Genomic DNA, 27,441 nt, shown 5'->3' on the forward strand with positions numbered 1-27,441 from the left:
TCCTACTCATATACCACTTGAAATGCTCCTTTTGCCCTAGACCACATGTTTGTGTTGATTTAACAACAAATTGGATTGTTTGAAGCAGGGGTTGTCAAACTGAAGCCCCCAGTCTGCCTGTTTTGTGAATAAAGTTTTATTAGAACACTCTCAGGCTCATTTGCTTACATATTTTCTGTGACTGCTTTCCTGTTTCAAGTGTTGTGTATTTGTTGCAAAGACCATATGGCCTGCAAAGCCTCAAATATTTACTATCTAGACCCTTACAGAAAAAGCTCTCCAACCCCTGGTGTACTAAACTAGACCTAGGTGATGAAGGAGACTGAAACCATGGCAAAAAGCAGTGGCAAAAGGAGTATAGGAACAGATGATGAAAAGATTTAGATGTGACAGGGAGAGCTGTCTTCAAATATTTGAAAGACTGTAGTTTAGAAGAAAAGTTAGGTCTGGTGTAGTGGTTCTTGCCTGTAATCTTAGAACTTTGGGAGGCCGAGGTGGGTGGATCACCTGAGCTCAGGAGTTCGAGACCAGCCTGACCAACATGGTGAAACCGCGACTCTACTCAAAATACAAAAATTAGCCAGGTGTGGTGGTGGGTGCCTGTAATCCCAGCTACCCAAGAGGCTGAGGCAGGAGAGTCGTTTGAACCCGGGAGGCAGAGGTTGCAGTGAGCTGAGATCACACCACTGCACTCCAGCCTGGGTGACAGAGTGAGACTCTGTCTCAAAAAAAGAAAAATTACACTGCTTAACTTTGTAGAGCAAAATGAAAACACAGGATAGATGATGTAGGGCAGGGGAGGATTTTGTTAGTATATGGAAAGGTTGTTGTAACTTTGAATTGGGTTGCTTCTCGAAGTAATGAGTTGGTGAGTTTTTTTGTAGTTCGTTTTGGTTTTTTTGGTGATCTGAGGCCCAATGACTGTTTTACCTCTTCTCCTAGATGAGGGTCAGGTATACAATGGTGTATAAGGTTAGGCATCTCTGAGTTCTGAGGTTTTCCATGGAACGAGTCTATCAAACCCAGCCTGTAGTCCTCAAGCAGTTTTGAGGGCTCTAGCTTACCCTAGCCCGATAGATTGTAGAGCCAAGCAAGTCATGCCAGGTCCTAACTGGATTATCTACCTGGTTCAGGTTTCCTGGTGTTGGCCAAAACGTCCCTCTCATGGAAAATAATACCTTTAACAAACATTAACAAACCCAAATCTAGTCTAGCACCTTTAAAAGTTTGCATTTTATTTTTTTCATGAATGTGGAAGGTTTAAGTCGTTCTTCTTCCTGTGGGTTCATAAAACAGTTTAGAGTTTCTTTGTTTATCATGAGTGGTATGTGACCTTGAAAAATACTCAGGTGTGTAAGGTGAGAGCAGAGTTTTGCTGCCTTCTGTAATCTATTAATCTTTCTTCCTGTTTGAACTCATCAGCTGTTAATGAATGTCAAATAATTGAAATCCAATTAGGTAAACTGACCTTCTTATATCATACTTCTCCTGGTCTCCTGAAGTCGAAATTTCATGTTAAAGCTTCAGAATTTTAAAAGAGGAGCTTTTCAAGTTAAAATACCATTCCTTAAAGAATTCTTTTAGATAAAAGTTAAATTATGGAAAGCTGCTGAATGAAAATGAGCAAACAGTTGAATTAAGAATATTGAACAGTTACTTTGTGCACTATGTTAGGTATTCATGTGATATCTTAAACAGTTTTCTTCTAATCTGAACTTACAACTTCTGTGCTTTCTGATGGATGGTGGACTTGAAAGGGGTGATTTTTCATTTTATTTGCCCTGCTGGCTGTATTTCGTGGTTCTGGGTGCAGACTTTTGTGAATTAGAGGAATGTAGGGCCCTTCTACCTTGTCACTGGCAGCCTGTAGGGGTTCATATTGGCTCCTGGTCCTCAGGTCTGAAGATTTAAATTCAGGCAGTCCTGTCAGTTCAGAACTCTTTCATTCTGCACAGGCTCTGATGGAGTGATATCTATTATGGAAAAGCTTTGTAAACTGCAGACCATCCTGGCTGGGCACAGTGGGTCACGCCTGTAATCCCAGCACTATGGGAGGTCAAGATGGGTGGATCATGAGGTCAGGAGTTCGAGACCAGCCTGGCCAACATGGTGAAACCCTGTCTTTACTGAAAATACAAAAAATTAGCCAGGCGTGGTGACGGGCACCTGTAATCCCATCTACTTGGGAGGCTGAGGCAGGAGAATTGCTTGAACCCAGGAGGCGGAGGTTGCAGTGAGCCGAGATCACACCATTGCACTCTAGCCCAGGTGACAGTGTGAGACCCCATCTCAAAAAAACAAACAACAACAACAACAATAAAACTGTAGACCATCCTACAAGTGAAAGTTGTACGTTTAGTACGTGTTTAATAAGAACACTAATAAAATTGCCCCTCGCTTACCCATGGGAGATACAGTCCAAGACCCCCAGTGGATGCCCCAAACCAAGGACAGTACCAAACCCTGTACAGTAGGTTCTCTGTATCCACAGGTTCCACATCCATAGATTCAACCAACTGTGGATTGAAAATGTTAAAAAGTAAATAAATAAATAACAGTACAGCAAAAGATACAAATAAAAAGACAATGCAATATAACAATTATTTACATAGTATTTATATTGTATTAGATATTATAAGTAACCTGAGATGATTTAAAGTATATGACCCAGCGTGGTGGCTCACACCTGTAATCCCAGCACTTTGGGAGGCTGAGGCAGGTGGATCATGAGGTCAGGAGATTGAGACCATCCTGGCTAACATGGTGAAACTCCGTCACTACTAAAAATACAAAAAATTAGCCAGGTGTGGTGGTGGGCACCTGTAGTCCCAGCTACTCAGGAGGCTGAGGCAGGAGAATGGCATGAACTTGGGAGGCAGAGCTTGCAGTGAGCCGAGATTGCGCCATTGCACTCCAGTCTGGGCAACAGAGCGAGACTCTGTCTCAAAAAGTATATGGGAGGATGTGTGTAGGTTATAGGCAAATACTGTGCCATTTTATATAAGGGAGTTGAACATCCACAGAGAGTCCTGGGGCCAATTCCCCGCAGATACCGAGGGGTGACTGTATATACTGTTTTTTCCTATGCATACACACCTGTGATAAAGTTTAGGCACAGTGAGTGATTGACAACAACTAAAAATAGAACAGCTATAACAATGTACTGTAATAAAAGTTATGTGAATTTGGTCTCTCTCTCTCGAAACGTCTGTATGTACTGTACTCACCTATTTTCCGACCCTGGTTGGCTATGGTTAAAATGAAACCTTAGGTAAGTAGGCGACTGCTGTGCTAACGTAAGTGGGCTTCTGCTGAGAGGCTGGATGCAGCTTTAGAGTTTCTACCTCTGGCCATTAGAAGCAAACCACATTGCCCATCATCATTTCTTTTTTTTTGTTTTCGAGATGGAGTCTTGCTTTGTAGCCCAGGCTGGAGTTCAGTGGCACAATCTCGGCTCCCTGCAGCCTCTGCCTCCCGGGTTCAAGTGAGTCTCCTGTCTCAGCCTCCCAAGTAGCTGGGATTACAGGTGTGTGCAACCACACACGACTAATTTGTTTTTGTGTTTTTAGTAGAGATGGAGTTTCACCGTGTCAGCCAGGCTGGTCTCGAACTCATGACCTCAAATGATCCTCAGCCTCCCAAAGTCCTGGAATTTTAGGCATGAGCCACACGCCTGGCCAGCCCATCGTCATTTCTTACTACTGTCTCAGATCTTTTGTCCAATTTATTTCATTTTAGTCAGGATGGGTTGGAGAAATGGAAGAACCTCGGACATGGAGTCTTTTGAATAAACATTTGGCTTACTGGTTGACTCTTTGCTAACGGTATTTTAAACATTTTCTATTTATTTACTTCTTTGTTCCATCACACTTCTAAGTCTTGAAACACTGATGTATTTCTTGCATATTCACAAAACTTATTCAGAAAGAAATTTTTATCTTCAATTATGAGTTTTAAAAATCAGATACTCAAATGATTACTACTTATTTTGTATACATACTGAGCATACATAGAAAATATAAGCAAAGCTGACTGGGCCCGGGGGCTTACGCCTGTAATCCCAGTGCTTTGGGAGGCTGAGACAGGTGGATCACCTGAGATCAGGAGTTCAAGACCAGCCTGGCCGACATGGTGAAACCCCATCTCTACTAAAAATACAAAAATTAGCCAGGTGTGGTGGTGTGCGCCTGTAATCCCAGTTACTCAGGAGGCTGAGGCAGGAGAATTGGTTGAACTCGGGAGGTGGAGGTTGCAGTGAGCTGAGATCGTGCCACTGCACTCCAGCCTGGGTGACAGAGCCACTCCATCTCAAAAAAAAAGAAAAAAAAAAAAAAAGAAAACTTTTCAAGTGTGTGACTAGTATAATATGTAAATTTCAGATGGATGGATTAGGTAATAATCGCCCAGGTAATACTGTGAACCCTCAAGGAGGGTTTGAACTAGGCTAATATTACCTAGTTCAAGACTTGTCTGTTGCCAGTTTTGTATCCGTTCTTCCCCATACCTAGCAGTGTGTGTGTGGAGTGAATAAGTTATCAACATGACCCTTAAAGTTTTACATGTTTGTGTATGTCCTTTAAAATTTCCTTTACATTCTTATTAAATAGCTCAGTAACTGGGGAATAAGCTCCCTTACCATACAACCCTAACCTATTTTGTCTTCCTTTGCATATTTATGCAATTCAGTATCCTGCTATATGGGGATCTGTCATTCCTTTGGAACTTAAAACATATGTAATTATAATAGCTAATACTTACATAGTACTTACTGTAGGTCAGGTACTGTTTTCACTTATCTAATCCTTATGACAATTCCTTGAGGTAAGGACTATCATCTTCATTTTACAGGTGAAGAAACTAAGGCAGAGATATTAAGTAACTTGCCCAAGCTCTAACAGCTAGTAAACGTATCATAATGGTATCAAGAGGAAACACAGATTCCTCTAAGTTGAGAGGGATGAAGGAGGTTAAGAAGGTGTGTGGTTAGTGTTTGAATGCATGCAGTGTGCATTTTACTGATCCTCCAATAAGTGAGGACATGTAAGCAATATAAATTTCTCTACTGAAACACTGTAATGTAAAAGCTGATTGAGAGTGAAGGATGAGTCAGTGATTATCCTGGCGATTTGGACTCTGGATGAGTATGTGCCAATGAAACAACCGCTGTGATTAACTCTGTGATTTGGGGTTGATCTTTAGACTTCCCCTGTGACCCTTTCCTTCTCCCATAAAAATAATATCTGACTGTGCTTGATAGTCTTTGCCTCGTTTATGTTGCTATTCTAGTTTTGCTACTCAGATTAGGACATCATAAAAATAGATGTATTCTCCAGGTTATTTTTGTATTATTATTATATATATATATTTTTTGAGACTCAAGTCTTGCTTTGTCGCTCAGGCTGGAGTGCAGTGGCAGAGCCTTGGGTCACTGAAACCTCTGCCTCCGCCTCCTGAGTAGCTGGGATTTCAGGCGTATGCCCCCCCAGCCCAAAAAATTTTTTTTTTTTTTTTTTTTTTGAGGCGGAGTCTCGCTCTGTCACCCGGACTGGAGTGCAGTGGGCAGATCTCAGCTCACTGCAAGCTCCGCCTCCCGTGTTTACGCCATTCTCCTGCCTCAGCCTCCCGAGTAGCTGGGACTACAGGCGCCCGCCACTTCGCCCGGCTAGTTTTGTATTTTAGTAGAGACGGGGTTTCACCGTGTTAGCCAGGATGGTCTCGATCTCCTGACCTCGTGATCCGCCCGTCTCGGCCTCCCAAAGTGCTGGGATTACAGGCTTGAGCCACCGCGCCCGGCCCCCAACAAATTTTTGTATTTTTAGTAGAGATGGGGTTTCACCACACTGGCCAGGCTGGTCTTAAACTCCTGACCTCAGTGATCCGCCCTCTTTGGCCTTTCCAAAGTGCTAGGATTATAGGTGTGAGCCAACATGCCTGGCTTGTATTATTTTTGTACTATTACTTTCTTTCCTTTTGAGTAGCTGGGTCATATGCATGCGCCACTGCACCTGGCTTTACTATTGTTTTCATTTGAGAAATGTTATTCTGTTTACTGGTAGACAAGGGTTTACTCTGAATATTTTCTTTAATTTCTTAACAGTACAGTGCTGTGGATACCAATCCACTTTCTCTGTATGTCATGCATCCATTTTGGAACACTATAGTAAAGGTAAGATAATTAATATGCATGTACTTTCTTGTTTTTGTATGTTTTAAAGATTTTAACCTATTTTATGGAGTATTATAAATGCAACTCTCAGTTTCGTAAGATATCTAGGGAAACTACCCTTCCCATCCTCCCTTTCCTTAGTCACATACCTTTTGATTTATCTTACTGTTGAAGTTTATACCCTGGGATTTGTCATTTTTGTAAAATCCCATTTAAAATTTTCTAAAATAGACTTAATGTTATAGAAGTTTGCTAATTACAGAGGTAGTTAAAATATAGAGGATAGAAGAAATAATGCTAATGGAGATTATGGTTTACATGTCTATAACTTCTCCATATGATCTTTCAAACTTATGACTTCAATTTGCATGTTGTATATATTGGACAGAGATTCTTCTACTTTAATTATTTTATAATTATTTTGCAAAAACAGGTATTTCCTACTTGGCTGGCACCCAATCTGATAACTTTTTCTGGCTTTCTGCTGGTTGTGTTCAATTTTCTACTAATGGCATACTTTGATCCTGACTTCTATGCCTCAGGTAAGAATATTACTTTATTATAAAATTTAAAATGTCTGAGTAGAGAAAAATGAAATGTGGTTGCTTATTTTCTGGTTCTGTTAAAATGTTCATATTTCCAAAAAATTTTGGATGTTATAATGGCAGCACCTTGCCTGTTGAATTAGATATGTTGTCTAAAAAGCAGTGAGGTTTTGGCAGATAAAGAATAATTGGGTTTGCATGAAGATGGAAAATTAAAACTCAAAACTTTGCCTAAACACGAATACAAACAGGGCTCAGTTTACCTGTCAGCTCTGGGAATATCCTTTCTCCTCTTCTAGTCAGGAAAGAAAAATCCCCTTTCTTCTGAAGGAAATGTGATTGTCTTTCCTCCTTCCTTGCATCCCCACTTGACTTGAATGACTCCTAGTTTCCTCTGAAAATGGTTCTTAGACCTTAAGTATTTATTGCTAAGTCTGGACCCTTATTGGGGAAGAGTGGAAGGAGGCCCTTTTGGAGCCAGTGGTCAGCCTCCTCCCGCCCTCTGCTCCAACATCTTCTCTCTCACCTGTCTTATCTTCACTCTGTTTCACACCAAGCTTCTGCCCCAGGCCAAAGAATTGGGATGAAGAGGGAATAGTTGGAGACAAGTTTGTTTTTATTGTTCAGTCAGTTGATTGCATTGAGAGGAACAGAAAGATGGAGATAGATGGGCATTTTTTGCTTTCTAAGAGAATTTATTTTCCAACAGTAATACTTAGAAATGGTGTAGTCAGTAACTGGGACTATAGGCGTACACTACCATGCCCAGCTAATTTTTATATTTTTAGTAGAGCAGGGTTTCACTGTGTTGGCCAGGCTGGTCTTGAACTCCTGACCTCAAATGATCCACCCGCCTTGGCCTCCCAAAGTGCTGGGATTATAGGTGTGAGTCACTGTGCCTCACCAAGACTTTTGATATTATAGAAATTCTGAATATTGAAAGTATACATATGCGGAACTTTACTGAAACTTTTAGTCATAGCTTCTGTACATGTAATAAAATGGTAATTGAAGTTGGAAATGCCAACTCTGAAGCATGAGAAGATCATAAAGTACACATGAATAAAGAGTAAGATTAAATTTTGTTAAGCATTGTTTGGATATTGTGGGTTTTTAAAAAATTTTTTATTTTTTATTTTTTTTTTTGTATTTTAATCCTGAGGACACCCTAAAGAATGTATCTTTGTGGCCGGGCGCGGTGGCTCAAGCCTGTAATCCCAGCACTTTGGGAGGCCGAGACAGGCGGATCATGAGGTCAGGAGATCGAGACCATCCTGGCTAACACGGTGAAACCCCGTCTCTACTAAAAAATACAAAAAACTAGCCGGGCGAGGTGGCAGGTGCTTGTAGTCCCAGCTACTCGGGAGGCTGAGGCAGGAGAATGGTGTAAACCCAGGAGGCGGAGCTTGCAGTGAGCTGAGATCCGGCCACTGCACTCCAGCCTGGGCGACAGAGCGAGACTCTGTCTTAAAAAAAAAAAAAAAAAAAAAAAAAGAATGTATCTTTGTAACTAGAAATATTATTTTCTTTGACAACTCTAAATAAGATTGTTTACTTAGTTATTAAGAGAAGCAAACATACGTAAATGTTACATATATCTCCCCAAATCATATAAGTTGAAGGACCAGATAAACCATCTATTCCCAATATATTTGGAAAATACAAGATGGGAGAGATTAAATGATGCATTCAAGGTTACACTGCTGGTTGATTACAAAGCCAGGACTAGAACCCAGACTTTCTGATTCTCAGTTGTTTTGTCTTAGGGGAAAAAGTGAGCTCCAGATATTTCAGAATGATTCTGATGCCCAAATCATTCAGTTGAGGTGATCTATCTATATCCAAATCCAAAGGTCTTTTGTTTAGCTAATTAATAGTATAGGAAAGGATAAGGTGAATGCTCAATACAAGTTTGTAATACAATCATAAACAACAAGAATTAGATTAAATGCAGTTAGTTTTAAATTCCAAAATACGTTATTTTCATTGTGGGCACATGAAAAGTATTTGTTTTCAAGTAAAGGTGAACACTCAGTCTTGAGTTTTGATAAAAGCTCAAAATAAATGCTTTACTGTTTATGAGGGGCTGGGAATTGCTTTTTTGATTTTATCAGTTTCCTGATATTGTGTACCCAATTTTGGATGCAAAATGTATTGTAAAGTACTTTAACTTCTAATGAACAAATAGCAACACTTCTCACTGTCAGTATATGCTATGGTAAGAACTACTATACTTAAACTGTATTAAAATCTTAGTTGCTTTCCTTTTCAGCACCAGGTCACAAGCATGTGCCTGACTGGGTTTGGATTGTAGTGGGCATCCTCAACTTCGTAGCCTACACTCTAGGTAAGGAATTGGTAAATACTATAGTCAGTGACTGGTGAATCAGCAAGGATAGCCACCTATTAAAATAACATTTTCTCCTGTGCTTAATTCATTTTAACTAGAGTTTATTAGTATCCTGTTCAAATTGATAAATATGTTTTTGAGTCTTTCTACAAAAAAATATTGTCATTCATTGTGAGGGTTTCACAGAATAAGATGAGTTGGTAAAACACTACTTGTGGGCCAAATTTGATGTGTAGCCTATTTTTGTTAGTAAAGTTTTACTGGCACACATCTACGCTCATTCCTTAATATATTGTCTATGGCTGCTTTCCTGCAATAAAGACACAGCTGAATAGTTGCAACAAAGACTTATGGCCTGCAAAGCCTAAAATATTTATCATGCGGCCTTTAAAAAGTATTTACCAACCTCTGGAATAAGACATAATTTTTGCTTAAGTTTGGGAAGTAATACTGCCATATGTAATAATTAAAAAATAGATACTATGATAGAACACAGTGGGAGAACACATAAGGAAGTGATCAGTTCTTTTTTGGTACAGAGAGTGGTCAGGGAGTGGGCAGGGAAGCCTACTGTGCTAGACTATACTGTCTGTTCTGCCAAGAACGCTTTTCATTAGGATTATCCGCATGGCTTGTCCTGCATTCTTCTCTCCTCCTTCCCTGCTTTATTTTTCTCCATAGCACTTAAAACCATGTAACATGTTATCTATTTACTTTCCTGCTTGTTTGTTATCTCTCTTTTCTAACTAAAATGTTAAGTTTTGTGAAAGTGAGTACTGCGTTGTTCACTACTCTATCCCCAGTATCGTAGACACTCAATACATAGTTTTTAAATACATGTAAAATAGCAGACCCTGACTTCAGGTTGCTTAGATCTCTTCAGATAAAAATGACTTGTTCTCATAAAACCAGCATAACCTGCTACACGATTAAATACTGATATGGTAGATGTCATGCTGACCAGAGCTGCAGGAGTTTGGAAAAGGAAGAAATCAGTGACGTCTAGAAGAATTAGGGGAAAATTTAGTTAAAAGCTACATATTTAGGCAGAGGCTTTTGCGCATTTGTTATTACAGATGAGCAGGTCTTTAAGTGCTGCTGAAGGATTTGGTTGCCAAGGACTGCTGAGAGGAATAGGGAAAAGTTGAGAGTGACCCGTGAGCTCTGACTTTTGACAACACTCCATAAGATCCTTTTGATGTACCATCTACATGTTCTAGGCCCACAGCTTTTGGCAAAAATCCTGACCTGACATGAACTATTTATTGCAAACCAGTCTTGAATGAACATGAAGCGGTTTATAATCTTTATTCTACCTACTGTGACTATTCATGACATTTTGCTAAAGAAATACTTAGATGTTTGATCACAGGATGCTGCTCTGTGTCCTACTGGGGAGTCTCTGATAATATATGATATATGCCCTGAATTACCTTTTTAAGAAAAAAAAATTCTGAAGCATATCTGGACCTCAGACTTGTGGAGATGGAATGGGTATAGTGAGAAAATGTGTAAAACCTAATTAATACGTAGTTCATGAATTGAGTATTGTAATAACTGCATAGGAGTTACATTGAAAATGGGAAATTGTTAAGCCAGTAAACAATGAGAAAAGACTTTCTGGGAATATTTTAGCTACTTCAGGGCAAAAACTTTCCCAACCCTGTATAACAGAAATCTGTAGTATTTGGATAGGGAGTTTGGGATTCATCTTTTCATAAGGTCTTCAACAATGTATTATGCCACAGACTGATCTAGGCACTGGGGAATATACTTTGGTGAGCAAGATTAACAGTAATTATAAGAGTTTTTAATTCCTTATTCTGAATTTTTACAATTAGACTAATTCTAAAACACTTAGTTAACAAAACTGTTTCTTTTGGGGGAAAAAGTGTATAATTCAGTGAGACAGGCTGTCTCTAACAGGCTCCTCTGTTTCTGCCTGTAAAATGAAGGTGTTCCACTGTGCTTTATCCTAAACTCTGGCTTTCTCCTCATTCCCTTGGTAGTGGTGAGTCTCACTCTACAGTCTTAGTTAAGATTCCCATATTTATATCATGTTTATGTCTAGCCCTCATCTGTGTTCTGAGTTCCTAATAAGTACCCTTGGATTGAGTTCCTTGACATTACCATGTGGATATCTCACTAACACTTCAATTTCAGTATCTGAAATTATACTCTGCATCTTGTGTGTCAGTCTTGCTGCTTCTTCTGACTTCCTTTTTTCTATGAACACTACCACTATCTTCGTTACCCAGAATAGAAACTGGAGATTCTCTTCTTGTCCTTAGGCCTTATGCCTCATCTTTGCTGCATTTTATCATTTTTATTTCCTCAATGTCTCACCTACCACCAGCTTCTTATTCCTACTGCATTTCCTCTCAGTTGAGGCCTACTAATTAGTGTCCTTCTCTGCCGCCTGTCATTCACACCGCTAGGTGCCTCTTCCTGAAGCATTGCTTTCATTCTTGTCATTTCTCTATTCAGATACCTTTAGTAACTCCCCATATTCCCTACAACTTTTAACTGGCTCAAACCTCCTTTTTAACCTTTTTTTTTTTTTTTTTTTTGAGACGGAGTCTCGCTCTGCCGCCCAGGGTGGAGTGCAGTGGCCGGGTCTCAGCTCACTGCAAGCTCCTCCTCCTGGGTTCAGGCCATTCTCCTGCCTCAGCCTCCCAAGTAGCTGGGACTACAGGCGCCCGCCACGTCGCCCGGCTAGTTTTTTGTATTTTTAGTAGAGACGGGGTTTCACCATGTTAGCCAGATGGTCTCGATCTCCTGACCTCGTGATCCGCCCGTCTCGGCCTCCCAAAGTGCTGGGATTACAGGCTTGAGCCACCGCGCCCGGCCTTAACCTTTTTATATACTTTACTCTTCACATGCTAGTCTCTAGTCAAACTAAAGTACTTGGCATTTTCTGAACATGCATTGTGCTTTTCCACCCTGGTGTGTTTTGCTGATAGCATTCCCTCCTTTTGAAATGACATACTTATTTATGTCTTATCAGCTGAAATCCAACTCATTCTTTATGTCCTCTACTCAGATTTCACCTACTTGAAAAGCCATTCTAGATTATCTTAGCCTAAAAGAGAACCTTTCCCTTATCTGTACTCTTCTATGGTTTGTGATATACCGTAGCTTTATTATCATGTTTTGTTCCTTTCTCTTTTTTTTTTTTTGAGACAGAGTTTCACTCTTGTTGCCCAGGCTGGAGTGCAATGGTGTGATCTCAGCTCACTGCAACCTCCATCTCCTGGGTTCAAGAGATTCTCCTGCCTCAGCCTCCCAAGTAGCTGGGATTACAGGTGCGCACCATCCCCGGCTAAGTTTTTGTGTTTTTAGTAGAGACAGGGTTTGGCCATGTTGGCCAGACTGGTCTTGGACTCCTAACCTCAGGTTATCCTCCTGCCTTGGCCTCCCAAAGTGCTGGGATCATAGGCATGAGCCACCACACCCAGCCTGTTCCTTTCTCAATTGTAAATACTCTGAGGGCACAAACAGTTTATTCTAAGATTCTTCCAATCCTTATAGCACCAAGAATAGTGCATTAGTTTCAGTAAATTCAATTCTTCTATTTGCTGAATATCCACTATGTGCATTTTCTGAAAGCACTTAAGATTATGGGGGCAGTAGATCTATAAAGAAGTGATTATGATTTCAAACGGGATAAAGTAGATGTTGTGACTGAAGTACTTTTGGATCCTAGAGCAAGGAGGGGTGAGATAAGTTGTGAGGAATTACTATGGCATGTTCGCTGGAAGCTTGAGAATTTGTAGCTAGTGAAACAACCCAATAGTTGCATAGATTTGGAGGTGTTCAGAGTCCAAGTAAAATGCTGCTTTCTCAGATCTAAAATTGACACCATTCGGTGTAATATGACATTTTGATTTTTAGATTAAACTTTGAAAAATTATATATTTTATTTCTGAAATCTTTGTTTTTTGTTTAAAATTTTTTTTTAGAGACAGGGTCTTGCTCTGTTGCCCAGACTGGAATGCAGTGGCATGATCATAGCTCACTGCAGCCTCAAACTCCTGGGCTCAAACAATCCTCCCACCTTAGCCTCCTGAGTAGCAGGAACTACAGGTCCGCACCACCATGCCTGGCTAATTTTTAAATTTTTTGTAAAGATAGAGTCTGGCTATGTTGCCCAGGCTGGTCTCAAACTTACAGGCTCAAGTGATCCTCCTGCCTTGGCCTGCCAAAGTGTGGGAATTATAGGTATGACCCACTGTGCCTGGCCCTGAACTCTTTGAAGTGTAGAATTAATTAGATTTTTATAGTACCGGCTGATAGCCATACTTAACATTTCTGTGATACGCTGATTTGTTTTTTTTTTTTTTTTTCCAGTTGATTAAAGAAGACTGTCTCCATCCTGGTGCATATGTTGAACTTTTCCTGTGGTTTGTTTTTGTTGCAGATGGTGTGGACGGAAAGCAAGCTCGCAGAACCAATTCTAGCACTCCCTTAGGGGAGCTTTTTGATCATGGCCTGGATAGTTGGTCATGTGTTTACTTTGTTGTAACTGTTTATTCCATCTTTGGAAGAGGATCGACTGGTGTCAGCGTTTTTGTTCTTTATCTCCTGCTATGGGTAGTTTTGTTTTCTTTCATCCTGTCCCACTGGGAAAAGTATAACACAGGGATTCTTTTCCTGCCATGGGGATATGACATTAGCCAGGTGGTAAGTATGTGTTCTACCTTAAATTTTCAACATTGCCATGATACTTTTGGAAAGCTTTTGTCATTGCTTCTTTATTGCTCTTAGGCTTTTTTGATTAGAATTGATATGTACTTTAAAATTTTTTATTTTTATCTATGGAAAATTTCAAAAAAGTAGAATAGTATAGTGAATAGTAAAGTAGAGAGAATAGTTAAGAAAAAGTAGAATAGACCCTAATATACCTACTGGTTAGCTTCAGCAGTTAGCACACGTGGTTATTCTGGTTTCGTGTATAACCTCCCTGAGCCCTTTCTCAATTATTTTATTTGTTTTTGTTTTGTTTTGTGTTGTTTTTGTTCTTGAGATGGAGTCTCACTCTGTCACCCAGGCTGGAGTGCAGTGGCGTAATCTCAGCCCATTGCAGCCTCTGCCTCCCGCGTTCACGCGATTCTCCTGCCTCAGCCTCCCGAGTAGCTGAGATTTCAGGTGCCCACTACCATGCCTGGCTAATTTTTATATTTTTAGTAGACACGGGGTTTCACTATGTTGGCCAGGCTGGTCTCAAACTCCTGACCTCAAATGATCCTCCTGCCTTCACCTCCCAAAGTGTTAGGATTACAGGCATGAGCCACCATGCTCAGCCCTTCTCAATTATTTTAAAGGAAATTTCTGATATTATATGATAAATACTTCACTATCTCTAAATAAGAGCTTCCTTTAAAAAAAATCACAATGCCAGTATTACACCAAAAATTTAACAATTTCTTAATGTTATTAAATGTTCATTTGAGCTCTTGATTTTGTAAAGAAAGATACGCACATAGAATTGAATGGTTGGCTTTTTGTGTTCATTGTCACCTTTTCAGTGTGTAGGGAGATTTCTTTTTTCTTACTTTAATGGCCTTGCTATTAACTCTCCCTGCCTTTGAATCCCAGCTTTTTGTGTTGCCATTTTGCCCATTTGCACCTACGTCTCCAGTAAAGAAATCAGAAGTTGGAGTGTTTGTTGAAGGAAGTGGTTGGGTGGGTAAATTTGGATCATCTTACAACTTAACCAATTTATGAGTTGCTGTTAAAGTGCTCCAAATGATGGCCAGTTGCTTGCATTGTCTAGAAGTTGGTTATTTTATAGTATTGTTGGCTAAAAGATTTTTTTTGTTTGTTTGTTTTTGTTTTTGTTTTTGTTTTTTGTGACGGAATTTCGCTATAGTTGCCCAGGCTGGAATGGCGGGATCTCGGCTCACTGCAACCTCTGCAGGGTTCAGGGGTTCTCCCGCCTCAGCCTCCCGAGTAGCTGGGATTACAGGCATGCACTACCACACCTGACTAATTTTGTATTTTTAGTAGAGATGGGAGTTCTCCATGTTGGTCAGGCTGGTCTAGAACTCCTGACCTCAGGTGATCAGCCCACCTCGGCCTCCCAGAGTGCTGGGATTACAGACATGAGCCCCCATGCCCGGCCAAAAGATTGTATTTCTAAAGGTAAGAAGACTTGCCACAAAAGGTAAGAAGACTTGCCACATACCAAATATAAGCATACTTCTTGCTTTTACTAAACTGTTTGACTTGACTTAATGCTGCATAAAGCATGGTGACTCCTGATCTTTCTAGCGTTAATGCTTCTGTATGCTTTTGTCTGCATTTTCCTTCCAGACTATTTCTTTTGTCTACATAGTGACTGCGGTTGTGGGAGTTGAGGCCTGGTATGAACCTTTCCTGTTTAATTTCTTATATAGAGACCTATTCACTTCAATGATTATTGGTAAGAAGCTCCATGTTGAAGCCTATTTTAACCATCACTTTGTTATCAAAAGAGCCGGTATTTGACTATAACAAGCAACAACACCCTTTGCCTCACAAAACCTCCAGGAGGCAGAACAACCCTACAACCTTGTAGGATTTCAGCCTAACCATTAAGAAAAATAAGGTTTCTTTGTTTTGGGGGGTTTTTTTGTTCAGCATCAGCTACTTCTAATCAGAGGGAAATACCAAAATAGATCACACAAGCCTGATAAAGTGACTATTCAGATTAACCTAGGCTGTATTGGAGGGTCCACATTTGGTATAGGTTTTATATTTATCTCAAAGTTGAAAATTACTAGTTTGTATGAAATACAGGACAGACGAAATGTAGAGATTATTTTATAATGTATCCACTCAAAAAATTAAGCTTCTATTCCTCTCAGATATCCTCCTTCTTAACCCACTGATTGCTAAAGATTTTTTATGGTGGTAATCTTTCTGTTTTGATTTTAGCTAAAGGGGATATCTATAGGGTAATTGACTGAGTGGAGGAGAGTATTAGTGGTATGGAAAGAGGTAAAGAGAAATCTAGATTGTTATTTTGGGGCCCCAGGAGTGGCACTGAGAACCTTTGTAGAAGTAAAAAGGTATATGTGTGGGCTATGTCCTGTGTTCTGTTCTCTTATCTAAAATATAGGCCAGGCACAGTGGCTCATGCCTGTAATCCCAGCACTTTGGGAGGCCGAAGTGGGAGAATCTCTTGAGCCCAGGGGTTTGAGACCAGTTTGGGCAACATAGTGAAACCCTGTCTGTAGAAAAAACTGGTTAATCAGGTGTGGTGGTGTGCACCTACCTGTAATGCTAGCTACTTGAGAGGCTGAGGTCAGAGGATCACTGGAGCCCAGGAGTTGGAGGTTACAGTGAGCTATGATTGCATGTGCCACTGCACTGTAGCGTGGGTGACAGGGTGAGACCCTGTCTCAAAAAAAAAAAAAAAAAGAATAAATTAAGAAAATAACCCTTTCCCATTTGGTGAACCTTGGTAATGGAATGGGAATTAGGTAAGGCTTAGAAACTGTTTAGAAGACAGCATATTAGGTACTGGCTTTCAGAAAAGGAATGGTTTGGGCTTTTTTCTGTAGCTCTGGACTACATATTTTAGGAGCTATCTTGAAATCTATCAAATGTTCATTTTTGATGCCTGTATAAACTGTTATTTCTTTACCTCAAAAGGCTATTTTCTTCTCCAATTATGTAGTGACCCTTTTGATTGTCCCATGGGCAGGTTTCCTGCATGTTGCATTTAAATGTTACATTTAGATAAGACAGAATCCTCTGGTATATGAGACATATTTTTTAATGTTAAGTGTGTACTTTAATAGGCACATAATTTTCTTTATAATGTTTCTACTTTTATATAATAAACCCCTATGTACTGTTATCCAGTCTCAACTATTTTCAGTACCAGTGCCAATCTTGTTTGAAATGCGCCAGTACTCTCTAGCCCCCTGCTTAGCCCCCTGGGTTGTGTTATAATATACAGTTTATTTTACTTACTGACACATTTGCCTTTATATTTGACCTACCATGTGGTTGGTGTTCTTTCCCAGAAGTTTGAAGGACTTTCTTTAGGTTTTTTTTATAGTGCAGGTCTGGTAGCAGTTTATTCTCTCTTTTTACTTATGTGAAAATGTATTGATTTTGCCTGATTTTTTTCTTTTGGCATTTTGAATATATCATTTTAATGTCTTTTGACATCCATTGTTTCTGAGTCAGCTCATATATCATTGTCACTCTGTAATGTATTAGTTTTCTCTTGTTGCTTTCAAGGTTCTGTTTTTTGGCTTTCAGAAGTTTGACTATAATGTACTTAGGTGTGGTTTTCTTTGTGTTTGTCTTTCTTGATATTTGTTGAGCTGTTGACTCTGTTGGACCTGTAAATTAGTATTTTTGACTGAATGTGGGAAGTTTTCAGTCACAGTTTTACTTCTTGAGATATTTTTTCTTCCCCTCTCTCTTCTCTTCTGGGACCCCACTTACATGTGTGTTACACAGGTTTGCTTGATACTGTCCTAAAAGTAATTTTCTGCAGCTTTATTAAGTTTTCTTTAATCTCTTTATTCTTTGTAGTGGATAACTTCTATTCATCTATCTTTAAGTTCATTGCTTTTTTTTTCGTCTGCCATCTCCAATTTGCAGTTGAGCCCATCTAGGAAATCTTTCATTTAAGTTACTGTACTTTTCCCTGGGTGCAGTGGCTCACACCTGTAATCCCAGCACTTTGGGAGGCTGAGGTGGGAGGATTGCTTGAGGCTAGGAAGTCAAGACCAGCCTGGGTAACATAGTGGGATCCCATCTCTACAAAAAATAGAAAAATTTAGCTGAATATGGTGGCACATGCCTGTAGTTCCAATTACTTGGGAGGCTGAGGCAGGAGGATCACTTGAGCCCAGGAAGTCGAGGCAGTGGTGAGCTGTAGTTGTGCCACTGTACTCCAGCCTGGGCAACAGAGTAAGACCCTGTCTCAAAAAAAAAAAGTTACTGTACTTTTCAGCTCTAGAGTTTCCATTTGGTTTTTAAACTTTCCATTTGTCTGTTAAGATTCTTCTGTTCATTATTATCTATCATATTTTCCTTTAGTTCTTTGAACATATTTAACATTGCTGCTTTAAAGTCTGTCTACTGAGTCCAACATCTGGGCCCACTTAAGAGTCATTTTCTGTTGACTGCTTTTTTTTTTTTTCTTCTGTTTCTTTGCATATCTAGCAATTTTGTTGTTGTTGTTGAAAACCGGATATTATAGATTACATTTGTGGAGACTATAATCTGTTCCGCTCTGAGGATTTTTGTTTTTTTGTTCTGATAGGCATTTAACTTGTTTGGACTCAGATGAAAAAATTTGTCCCATCACATTGTATATTAGCTCTTGTCTCTGGTTATTTTCAGCTTTTAGCTGCTGCTTTTTTAGCTGGGTCTCTTGGGGGTCTCCTTTGTGTCTGTGTAGTTTAGTGGTCAGCCAAAGATTTGGGCAAAGTCAATACTGAGATTTTGGCGCTCACCTCTCTGTGATTTTCTTGTTTCTGGAGTTTCCCCATCCTGAATCTTCAGCTGCTCTTCCAGCAATTGTGTTCTGCCCCCAACCCTCAAGCCAGTAAGAGTTTTGCCTTCTTCAGCCCAGTCTGAGTGTGGGTTGGAAACACACTTAGTGAGAAAGACAACAGACTCACATCTCACCAAGAACACCTCTGTCTTTCAAGGACAGCATGTCCTCTACTTTCTGCCTTCTCTTTCGCTCTATTCTGTGGGGTCTTCTATTTGCTTGCTTAGTTTAGCATCCATACCCAGGAATTTGGGCAGAGTATATTCTCAGATTTAGAATCTCAACCCTTCTGCATCTCTCTCTTCTACAATACCCCCCACCCTGCTTTCTAGTTCCTCTGCTGCTCTGAATTATGTTAACTGCTTCCACAAGCTGGTAAGGAAGACTGGCTTTCCATCATCTGGGCTGGGACAGGGTAGGCAAGCCACAAACTCAGAGTTGTTCCCCAGTGTTTCAACTCGAATTTCTCTCTGCCCTTGAGTATTTTCTAGTACCTTCAAGTAGTTGTTTTAAATATCTTTGTCTGGTTTTTAATCATTATTTGTGAGAAGAATTGTCCTCCCTTTTTATGCCATCATTAACAGACACCTTCCTTCCTTTAGATTATTTTAAAGCAAATCCCAGATATCATTTCTTTTCATCCATAAATACTTCATTGTGTATCTCTAAATGATAAGAATTTCTGTAAAAGAACCACAATCGATGTGTTTCTATAGCTGCTGAGTACCTATATAGTTGCCTTTGGTTGGTATGCCTTTTAAATTTCTGTTAATCTGACTGAGCACGGTGGCTCTAATCTGTTAATCTGGCTGGGCACGGTGCTGTAATCCCAGCACTTTGGGAGGCCGAGGCAAGCTAATCTTCCAAGTTCAGGAGTTTGAGACCAGCCTGGCCAACGTGGTGAAACCCCATCTCTACTAAAAATACAGAATTAGCCGGGTGTGGTGGCGTATGCCTGCAATCCCAGCTCTCAGGAGGCTGAGGCAGGAGAATCGCTTGAACCTGGGAGGTGGAGGTTGCAGTGAGTCAAGATCGCGCCATTGCCAGCTTGGGTGACAAGAGCGAAACTGTCTCTAAATAAATAAATACGTTTTTAAAAAATGTCTTTTAATCTATGTAGCTTTCCCCTATTTTTCCTTTGAAGTTTATGTGTTGAAGAAAGTGGGTCATTTGGCCAACAGAATTCTTAGATTCTACATTTTCCTGGTTGTGGTCTCATGGTGTTGTTTAACATGTTCCTCTACCCCTCACTTTTCCTGAAAATGATAGTTAGATCTGTGAGCTTAGTTTGATACAGGTTTAATTTTGGGGGTCGGGGGCGTGCTGGAGAACAGTACTTATTAAGTAGTGGTCTTTCTGTTGCATCACATTAGGAGGCAGGTAGCGAGTTTAGGTTTTGTATGTCTGTTCCATCTGCTACAAAGTTTGCATCATCACTTTACCATACTTATATATATGTATATATTTTAACCTGCTACCTTAAACTATTAAGGGTTAAACTTCACCTAATAATATTAACAGACATTGATTATCATGACTTAGGAATTCATTCATTCAATGGATAGGTAAGGAAATCAAGTTTTTAGTTTTATGATAAAATACCTCATAAATACATACTGATATTTTGAAAGCAGATTTGATAGTACAGAATTTTACTTAACCTCGTTGATCGTACATTTTATCTCCTTTAAACTTACGGCAAAATCCTTGGTTTTCAGTGACACAGAATACTCACTTGCTTTATTCCATGAAGTACAGCAGTCTCATAAAACAGAACCTAAATCAGCAAACAGAGGAAAACTGAAAATTAAGATTTTGTTTATTTTGCAGTTTTATTTGTCCTTATGACTTGTCCCACTAGGTGTGTCCAGTCAGTTTACTATATTTTAAAGTCACCACTCTGTGGTTATGCCACCAGCTGTGGATTTATACATCTAGGTTTTTTTTGTTTTACTTTAAAATTACTTTTCTTTTAAAATTCATTTTCCTTTATAATTATGTAAAATATTTGTGATAACAAAGTCAAATTTACAGAACAAGGTATATTCAAAGAAGTCTAGCTTCTATTGCTACCCAATCCTTTCTTTCCTCATTGTTTCTTTCTTATTATAAGTAAATATTTGTGTTTCATTTTATCACCCACTTTCATAGATACATGGTAGCATTCCATTCTATATGTACCATACTATATACTGTGCCTTTTTTCCCGGCCCCCTTGCTTAATTGTATATCCTAGCGATCACTCCATAGTGGTCTATAAGAATCCTCCTCAGTCCTCTTACAGCTACCTGGCACTCCACTGTGTGGATGTACCCATAGTGTGTCTAACCATCCCCCTATCAATAGACATTTGGGTTAGTTCCAGTTTTTGCTATAGTACAAATTGCTGCAGTGAATAGTCTTATACATCAGTCTTTTCGTGTTTTTGCCAGGGTGTTGAGGAAGAGGTCCCTAGAAGCAGAATTTGCCTTTCTCTTACTATGAATGAGCTTTTCTAGGTTTAAAAGCCATTTGTATGTCTTTTTCTGTAAAATTTACATCGCTCAAGCAGGTTTTTTTTTTTCTATAGAGTTATTGGCCATTTCCTTTATTTTTGGAAACTCTTCATGTATTAGGTATATTAATCCTTTAATATAGATTATAGTTTTCCCCATTATTGTTTCTCTTTTTAATTTTCTTAAGGTACTTTTGTCTTGGTGGTTTTAATTGAAGTACCTACTTAATAAATAAACTGGAAATGTAAGGAACGAAAATATTTTTTATGACCATGCTATCCTTGGTATCCTTGGATTATATCTCATTCAACTTGGTCCTTTTTTTTTTTTTTTTTTTTTTTTTTNAGTTTCCTATGTTATGAAGTCTGGGCCTTCACTTGTGGCAAGATGAAAAGCAGGTCTGCATATGTATGGTCTCTATCACTGTTCTCTACTTGAAACATAGAGCTTCATAGACAAGTATTTAACAATTAAGTACTCGTTACAGAAAAGTATATTAAGTACTAAAGAGAAGAAACAAAAGATGCAGCCTTTCTCTTTGGCAACCTGTATAGAGCCCCGGCTTTCTACATGCTCACTATACTGGAGATAGTTATTTCAATATTTTTAAAACTAAAATTACTCTTGGTGGCAAATCTTTTGCTAGTTTGTCTCAGCCTATTTCCGACACCTCGGAGCTACGAGTAATTCTGCGTTAATTCATTTAGCCTTGGCTTCCCTCCAGTGCTTCCCAGCTTTACATGGAGTAAGCTGCTAAAAATTTCTGAGAACACTGAGGACCTCAGGTGGTCTTCTCTTTCCTTTCCCTCTAAGTTCGTCTAATTTGGGGAACTTTTTTCCCCTCTAAGTTCGTCTAATTTGGGGAACTTTGTTCTACTTGGGCTTGGAAGTAGCAGAGTACTTCTTTTTTAGAGATAAGATTTCTGTTGGGTTTTAAGATAAGATTAAGCCAAATGTCTTAGGAATTGTTTAGAAGGAATGTTTTCTACCTTTAAGAAATCTTTAAGGCCATAGCTGCATTGACCCTCAAACCAAGTAGAGTCACCAGGTAACTGGAATAGACAAACTGGGGCTAATATGTTGCATGACAATGGAACATCCAAATGAAGTGCCCAGCAGCTTGCCAGATATATTGATTCGGAGTTTGAGAGAGAAAATAATTAGGAACTTATATCACTATAGATCATAGGATCAAAGAATTTTAAAGATGTAAGGGACACTAGAAACTAGTTCAACCCATCCCCATTGTACAACTGGAATTTAAAGTTCAGATTGTTAGAGTTTGCCCAAGAGTCCGTAACTAGATTTTGCAATCATCTTTTGTAAGCTTGTAATTGAGCTTTAAAAGAAGATTCTCAGAGAGAGAGAGAGAGAGAGAGAGATTGAGAGTATAAGTACAGTGGGGCACCCAGAAGTAATATGCAGGAAGTAGAATTGCCAACAAAGGATACAGAATGAAATGGTGAGATGGCTAGTGGAAACATAGGGAGAATGGCATCACAAAGGCAAAGGGAGGAAAGAATTTCAGTTTAGTGGATAGTCAACCAAGGCATTTCACTCAGGAGTCAGGAATGAAAAAACGACACTGAATTTGAACATTAGGAAAGCTTGGTAAATTTCAAGAGTATAATTTCTGCAAAGTTGGAACACAGTGAATAAAAAGGTTCTAAGAAATGGAGGACAACTGAAAAGTTTAGCAAATGATAAGACAAAGCAGAAGATAGTAGATAGTGAGGACAGTAGAATCAATGGCAGGGTTTCTTGGGAAGGCCATCTTTATTTTAAAGTTTGTGGGAAGAGAACCAGTGTGCAGATGGAAGTAGCTAGGGGGAGAAATTGAAAATGCTAGGAAGACTGGGTGCGGTGGCTCATGCTTGTAGTCTCAGCTGCTCAGAAGCCTGATGTAGGAGGATTGCTTGACCCAGGAGTTCGTGACCAGTGACCAGCCTGGAATATACCCAGACCCTGTTTCCAAAAAAAACAAACAAACTAGGAAAGTAAAAAATAAATGTGAAGCAACAGGATTCCCCCTTTGAGTAGCTCATGCTTACTGTGCAGTTTTGGTACCCCATACCGTTCCAGGTATCTTAACATGTCATAACTCATTCACTTCTCAAAGCTCTGTGGGGTTGCTACAACTGTTATCTCTATTTTATAAATAAGGAAACTGAGGCAGTAAAACACCAACTTGCCTGAAGTCCCATAATCAGTTCATGGTACAGCTGAAATTGAGGCCCAGCTGGCTCTTTGAGTCTGCCCTCTGAATCACCAAATTGTACTACCACTCTTCCTGTTATAAATGTTGTTTATAAATGTATTTAATTTTATTACAGAAGTAAACTTGAACCTGAAATGTTTGGGGTCTAAAAATTTGTTTTGCATGATTCAGTGGTAATGTAATAATCACTCTTGAATAAGCATAATAATTGAATAATTATTCCCTTTAGGTTGTGCGTTGTGTGTGACTCTTCCAATGAGTTTACTAAACTTTTTCAGGTAAGTATTTTATTTTTTAAATGGGCAAGAAATATGAAGTTTTAGCAGTTGTTAGCTGAACTTAGGGATCTATTTTCCTTTTGGAATCAGGACATTTTGAAAAGGTCACAAAACCTGTATTTTAAGTCTAGAATGGGGTAGGATAGTTTGGGGTGTCTGTGGTGGGTAATGTAGTCATTGCAAACACAGCACAAAACTACTAGTTCTTTTGTTATGGTTTTGGACTAATCAAATAGTCTTCTAATGAGGCCAGGTGTGGTGGCTCACACCTATAATCCCAACACTTTGGGAGGCTGAGGTGGGCAGATCATGAGGTCAGGTTTGAAACCAGCCTGACCAACATGGTGAAACCTCTGTCTACTAAAAATATAAAAATTAGCCGTGTGTGGTGGCGCGTGCCTGTAATGCCAGCTACTCAGGAGGCTGAGGCAGGAGAATTGCTTGAACCTGGGAGGCAGAGGTTGCAGTGAGCCAAGGGCGTGCACTGCACTCCAGCCCGGGCGACAGAGCAAGACTCTGTCTCAAAAAAAAAAAAAAAAAAAATTTAGCAAGATCATAAAAATTCTGAATGTGTATAGTTTAGGACCAAACTGGACCTGTGCTGACTTGTCTTAAATAGCCCTTCTACAGAACTTCCTGTCTGGGTTGTGGGGAGAAGGGAGTTGCTCAGGTGGAGTTTCATTTCTCTGATCTATGTGCTTCTCCACTTTTGCTCAGCCACGCTGAATTTGCCTATTGTGTCCTGAATATATTTTGCTCGTTCCTTCCTTAGTAATTTTGCTCCCACTGTTTCCTTTGCTCCTTTTTCTTCTGGTTGAAACATTTTCTTACACTTCCCACTTCATCCTTTAGTTCTGAAATCTGCGTAGCAGAATCTTATTTATGTTAAACCAAGCTCTATTAAACTTCTTCATTTATTGGAGCTGGCAGTCATTTATAGAAGCCATACAGTTTAAAGCTCTGAAGGATGTAGAGATTATTTCTCTACATTTTCTCCTCATTTTATAACAGCCAGGCTCTGACTGGGCAACATATTACCCAAGGTCGTGTCATGAGTGGCGGAAGCAGGACTGGAATTTGGAGCTCTCTTCAGCTGAGCAGACATGTATTGTATAACCTCCTGTGTGCTTAGAGACACTGAGATGTGGTATGCCAGTCGCACCTCAGAGTCTTTCATGTGAGCTCTGTCTCACTCTAAGTTCTCTATCACTTTGTGTCAAAGCTGCACTTTGAGGTACTCTTCTAATATTTTATGTTCATCTTATTTCCCCCATTAGAATATCTCATAGAACAAAGTCCAAATTTTATTCATCTTTATATTCTTAGCATAGCAGTTGATAGTTTGGTTTAAAGAGAAAGAAATGGGATTAGAGGTCAGAAGATTTCAGTTCTAACCCTGGCCCTGCCACTTGGTAGCAAGTTTTGTAAATTTAAATTCTCTTATCCTCACTTAGCCTGTCTGTAAAATGGGATTAATGATGTTGGTTCTGTCTATGCCACAAGATTATTGTGAGTATAAAATAAGTGTATAAATAAGAAAACTATAAACTACAGTACAAGTACTGTATAATTTATATGTAATAATGTTCTTTATATTACTTAATTTTTTAATATTACTTGTTTTTTTTTTCCAGAAGCTATAAAAATAACACCTTGAAACACAATTCAATCTATGAAGCTGTGGTTCCCTTATTTTCTCCATGCTTGCTGTTCATTTTGTCTACAGCATGGATCCTTTGGTCACCTTCAGATATTTTAGAGCTACATCCTAGAGTATTCTACTTTATGGTTGGAACAGCCTTTGCCAACAGCACAGTAAGTTTTTTTTCTTTTAAAAATCATAATATATATTAGGAATGTATGACAGAATTTGATCATTTGAAAAATCTTTAATATTAGAATAAACAGATTTTAATTTAAAGATTTTTATTTCAGAAATTCGAAAGAATAGTAACCTCAAAAACTGAAATGCTGAAAATTTTTTTGTTTTGCCCTTTGAAACCAATAGGATTGGAGACTACAGTAGTATTTTGGAACTGTGGCACACTTGAATTTTTTATTTTGGCTGCCTGCTGAAGAATTCATGGAAAAAAATTTATAGATTCCCTTTAGACTCTAAATATATTACCAGTATGACTGAAATGGCTGTAGACTTAAATGATTATTCTAGGAAGCTTGGAAGAGATTTTTGAGAAAGAGAAAACACACACTTTAAAAATCAGCTGATTTTAAGATTAGGAACGTGGAATTTAAAACTTTGTAATAACATATTTTTATAAATTCCTTTCCATGCTGGACTGTGCAAGAGAGCAGACAGGAAGCAGAGATCAGGAGTTGAGAAAAGACCCTGATAGTCCTGAAAGCCAGAAGGTCTGTGTTCTAGCTCAGGCCAGTTCCTTAGAAGTTTTTATTTTTATTTTGTAACTTAGCTACTCATCTTATGTTTCCATGTTTGTAACGTGTGTAATATCCCAAGTCCTGCTGACTTTATAGGGTTTAAACATCTAAAAACACTAATGCATTGTATAAAAAGTATCTCTGAAAGAATTATATTTAAGTAAGCGCTTCAAAAATAAAGAAGCCAAAGAGGTTTTGAGATATTAATTATGGCAATGGGACTGAACTGGAGGTAGCACTTCTTCATCATTGCTATAAAGAAACTTAATTGTGTGGGGGTGTGGGAGGCTATTTTGAATTTTTTTTTTTTTTTACATATCATTGAATCTTAAAATTGAGAGAAATTTCTTTTATTCAAACTGTTGCCCAGTGAAAGAATGCCTTCTATAGCATCCTTATTCAGTTATCTTCCAGCCTCTTCTGACACACACTGTGAGGGTGCATGGGTTTTTGGGCAGGGCCAGGGGTCCAGTCGGGCCCCTAAGCATGAGAACTTCTGAACTTAGATAATGTAAGTGTGTTGGTTCAGGTACTTAAATGCTTTTCAAATGTTGGAATGACTAGTTTTGGAAGTGCTTTGCTAATGAAATTTTTCTTTTTTTCTCTCTTATTTTTTTAAACTAACGTCCAGTGTCAGCTGATTGTTTGCCAAATGAGTAGTACCCGGTGTCCAACTTTGAATTGGTTGCTGGTTCCTCTCTTCTTGGTTGTCTTAGTGGTAAACCTAGGAGTAGCCTCTTACGTTGAGAGCATTCTCCTGTATACATTAACAACGGCTTTTACTCTGGCCCACATCCATTATGGAGTACGAGTGGTGAGTAATCTACAGCAAAATTGGCTCAATTTGGGTCTTATAAATGGAACCAATAAATGCCTCCGAGTAGAAAGGAGGCAATGGAAAATTTTAAAAAGAAAGTAGCTTATTATAGTAGCTGTAAGGGTTTTGGGATATTCTCTAAATTTTGAATAATATCCAGATGTTTAATTTCAGATATTGTTTCTGTAATGAGTATATTACTGTAATTACAAATGATTTTAAGGCTGGATAATTATTGTGAGGAATTAGTTCCTATTGTAAGTGGGTATGTATAAGCCATTTTCTTGGTGAGTAGAATTGTAAACTGTTTGAGCCTTTAGTTATATGGGATCAGATAATCACATTTGTTTTTTTTTGTTTTTTTTTTGTTTTTTTTTTTGAGACGGAGTCTTGCTCTGCCGCCCAGGCTGGAGTGCAGTGGCCAGCTCTCAGCTCACTGCAAGCTCCGCCTCCCGGGTTGACGCCATTCTCCTGTCTCAGCCTCCCGAGTAGCTGGGACTACAGGCGCCCGCCTCGTCGCCCGGCTAGTTTTTTGTATTTTTTAGTAGAGACGGGGTTTCACCGTATTAGCCAGGATGGTCTCGATCTCCTGACCTCGTGATCCGCCCGTCTCGGCCTCCCAAAGTGCTGGGATTACAGGCTTGAGCCACCGCGCCCGGCCCCCACCCCA

The 27,441-nt window shown here is 39.2% G+C and overlaps 1 protein-coding gene across 2 annotated transcripts in view; it reads left to right on the forward strand.

The window, feature by feature from the left end:
- The window catches only part of SELENOI (selenoprotein I), a 54,576-nt gene that overhangs the window by 14,458 nt on the left and 12,677 nt on the right, over positions 1-27,441 (forward strand). The window contains exons 2-9 of one of the 2 annotated variants that reach the window (XM_017876886.1): positions 6,098-6,166; positions 6,600-6,708; positions 8,984-9,058; positions 13,482-13,744; positions 15,377-15,485; positions 23,509-23,557; positions 25,192-25,372; positions 26,586-26,768. In XM_017876886.1, the coding sequence (XP_017732375.1) occupies positions 6,098-6,166; positions 6,600-6,708; positions 8,984-9,058; positions 13,482-13,744; positions 15,377-15,485; positions 23,509-23,557; positions 25,192-25,372; positions 26,586-26,768 (1,038 nt within the window). The remainder of the gene's footprint in view (positions 1-6,097; positions 6,167-6,599; positions 6,709-8,983; positions 9,059-13,481; positions 13,745-15,376; positions 15,486-23,508; positions 23,558-25,191; positions 25,373-26,585; positions 26,769-27,441) is intronic. The other variant, XM_017876887.1, reaches the window with a different exon arrangement.

This window comes from Rhinopithecus bieti, unplaced genomic scaffold (genome assembly GCF_001698545.2).
Source record: "Rhinopithecus bieti isolate Rb0 unplaced genomic scaffold, ASM169854v2 scaffold_7681, whole genome shotgun sequence".
Lineage (NCBI taxonomy): Eukaryota > Metazoa > Chordata > Mammalia > Primates > Cercopithecidae > Rhinopithecus > Rhinopithecus bieti.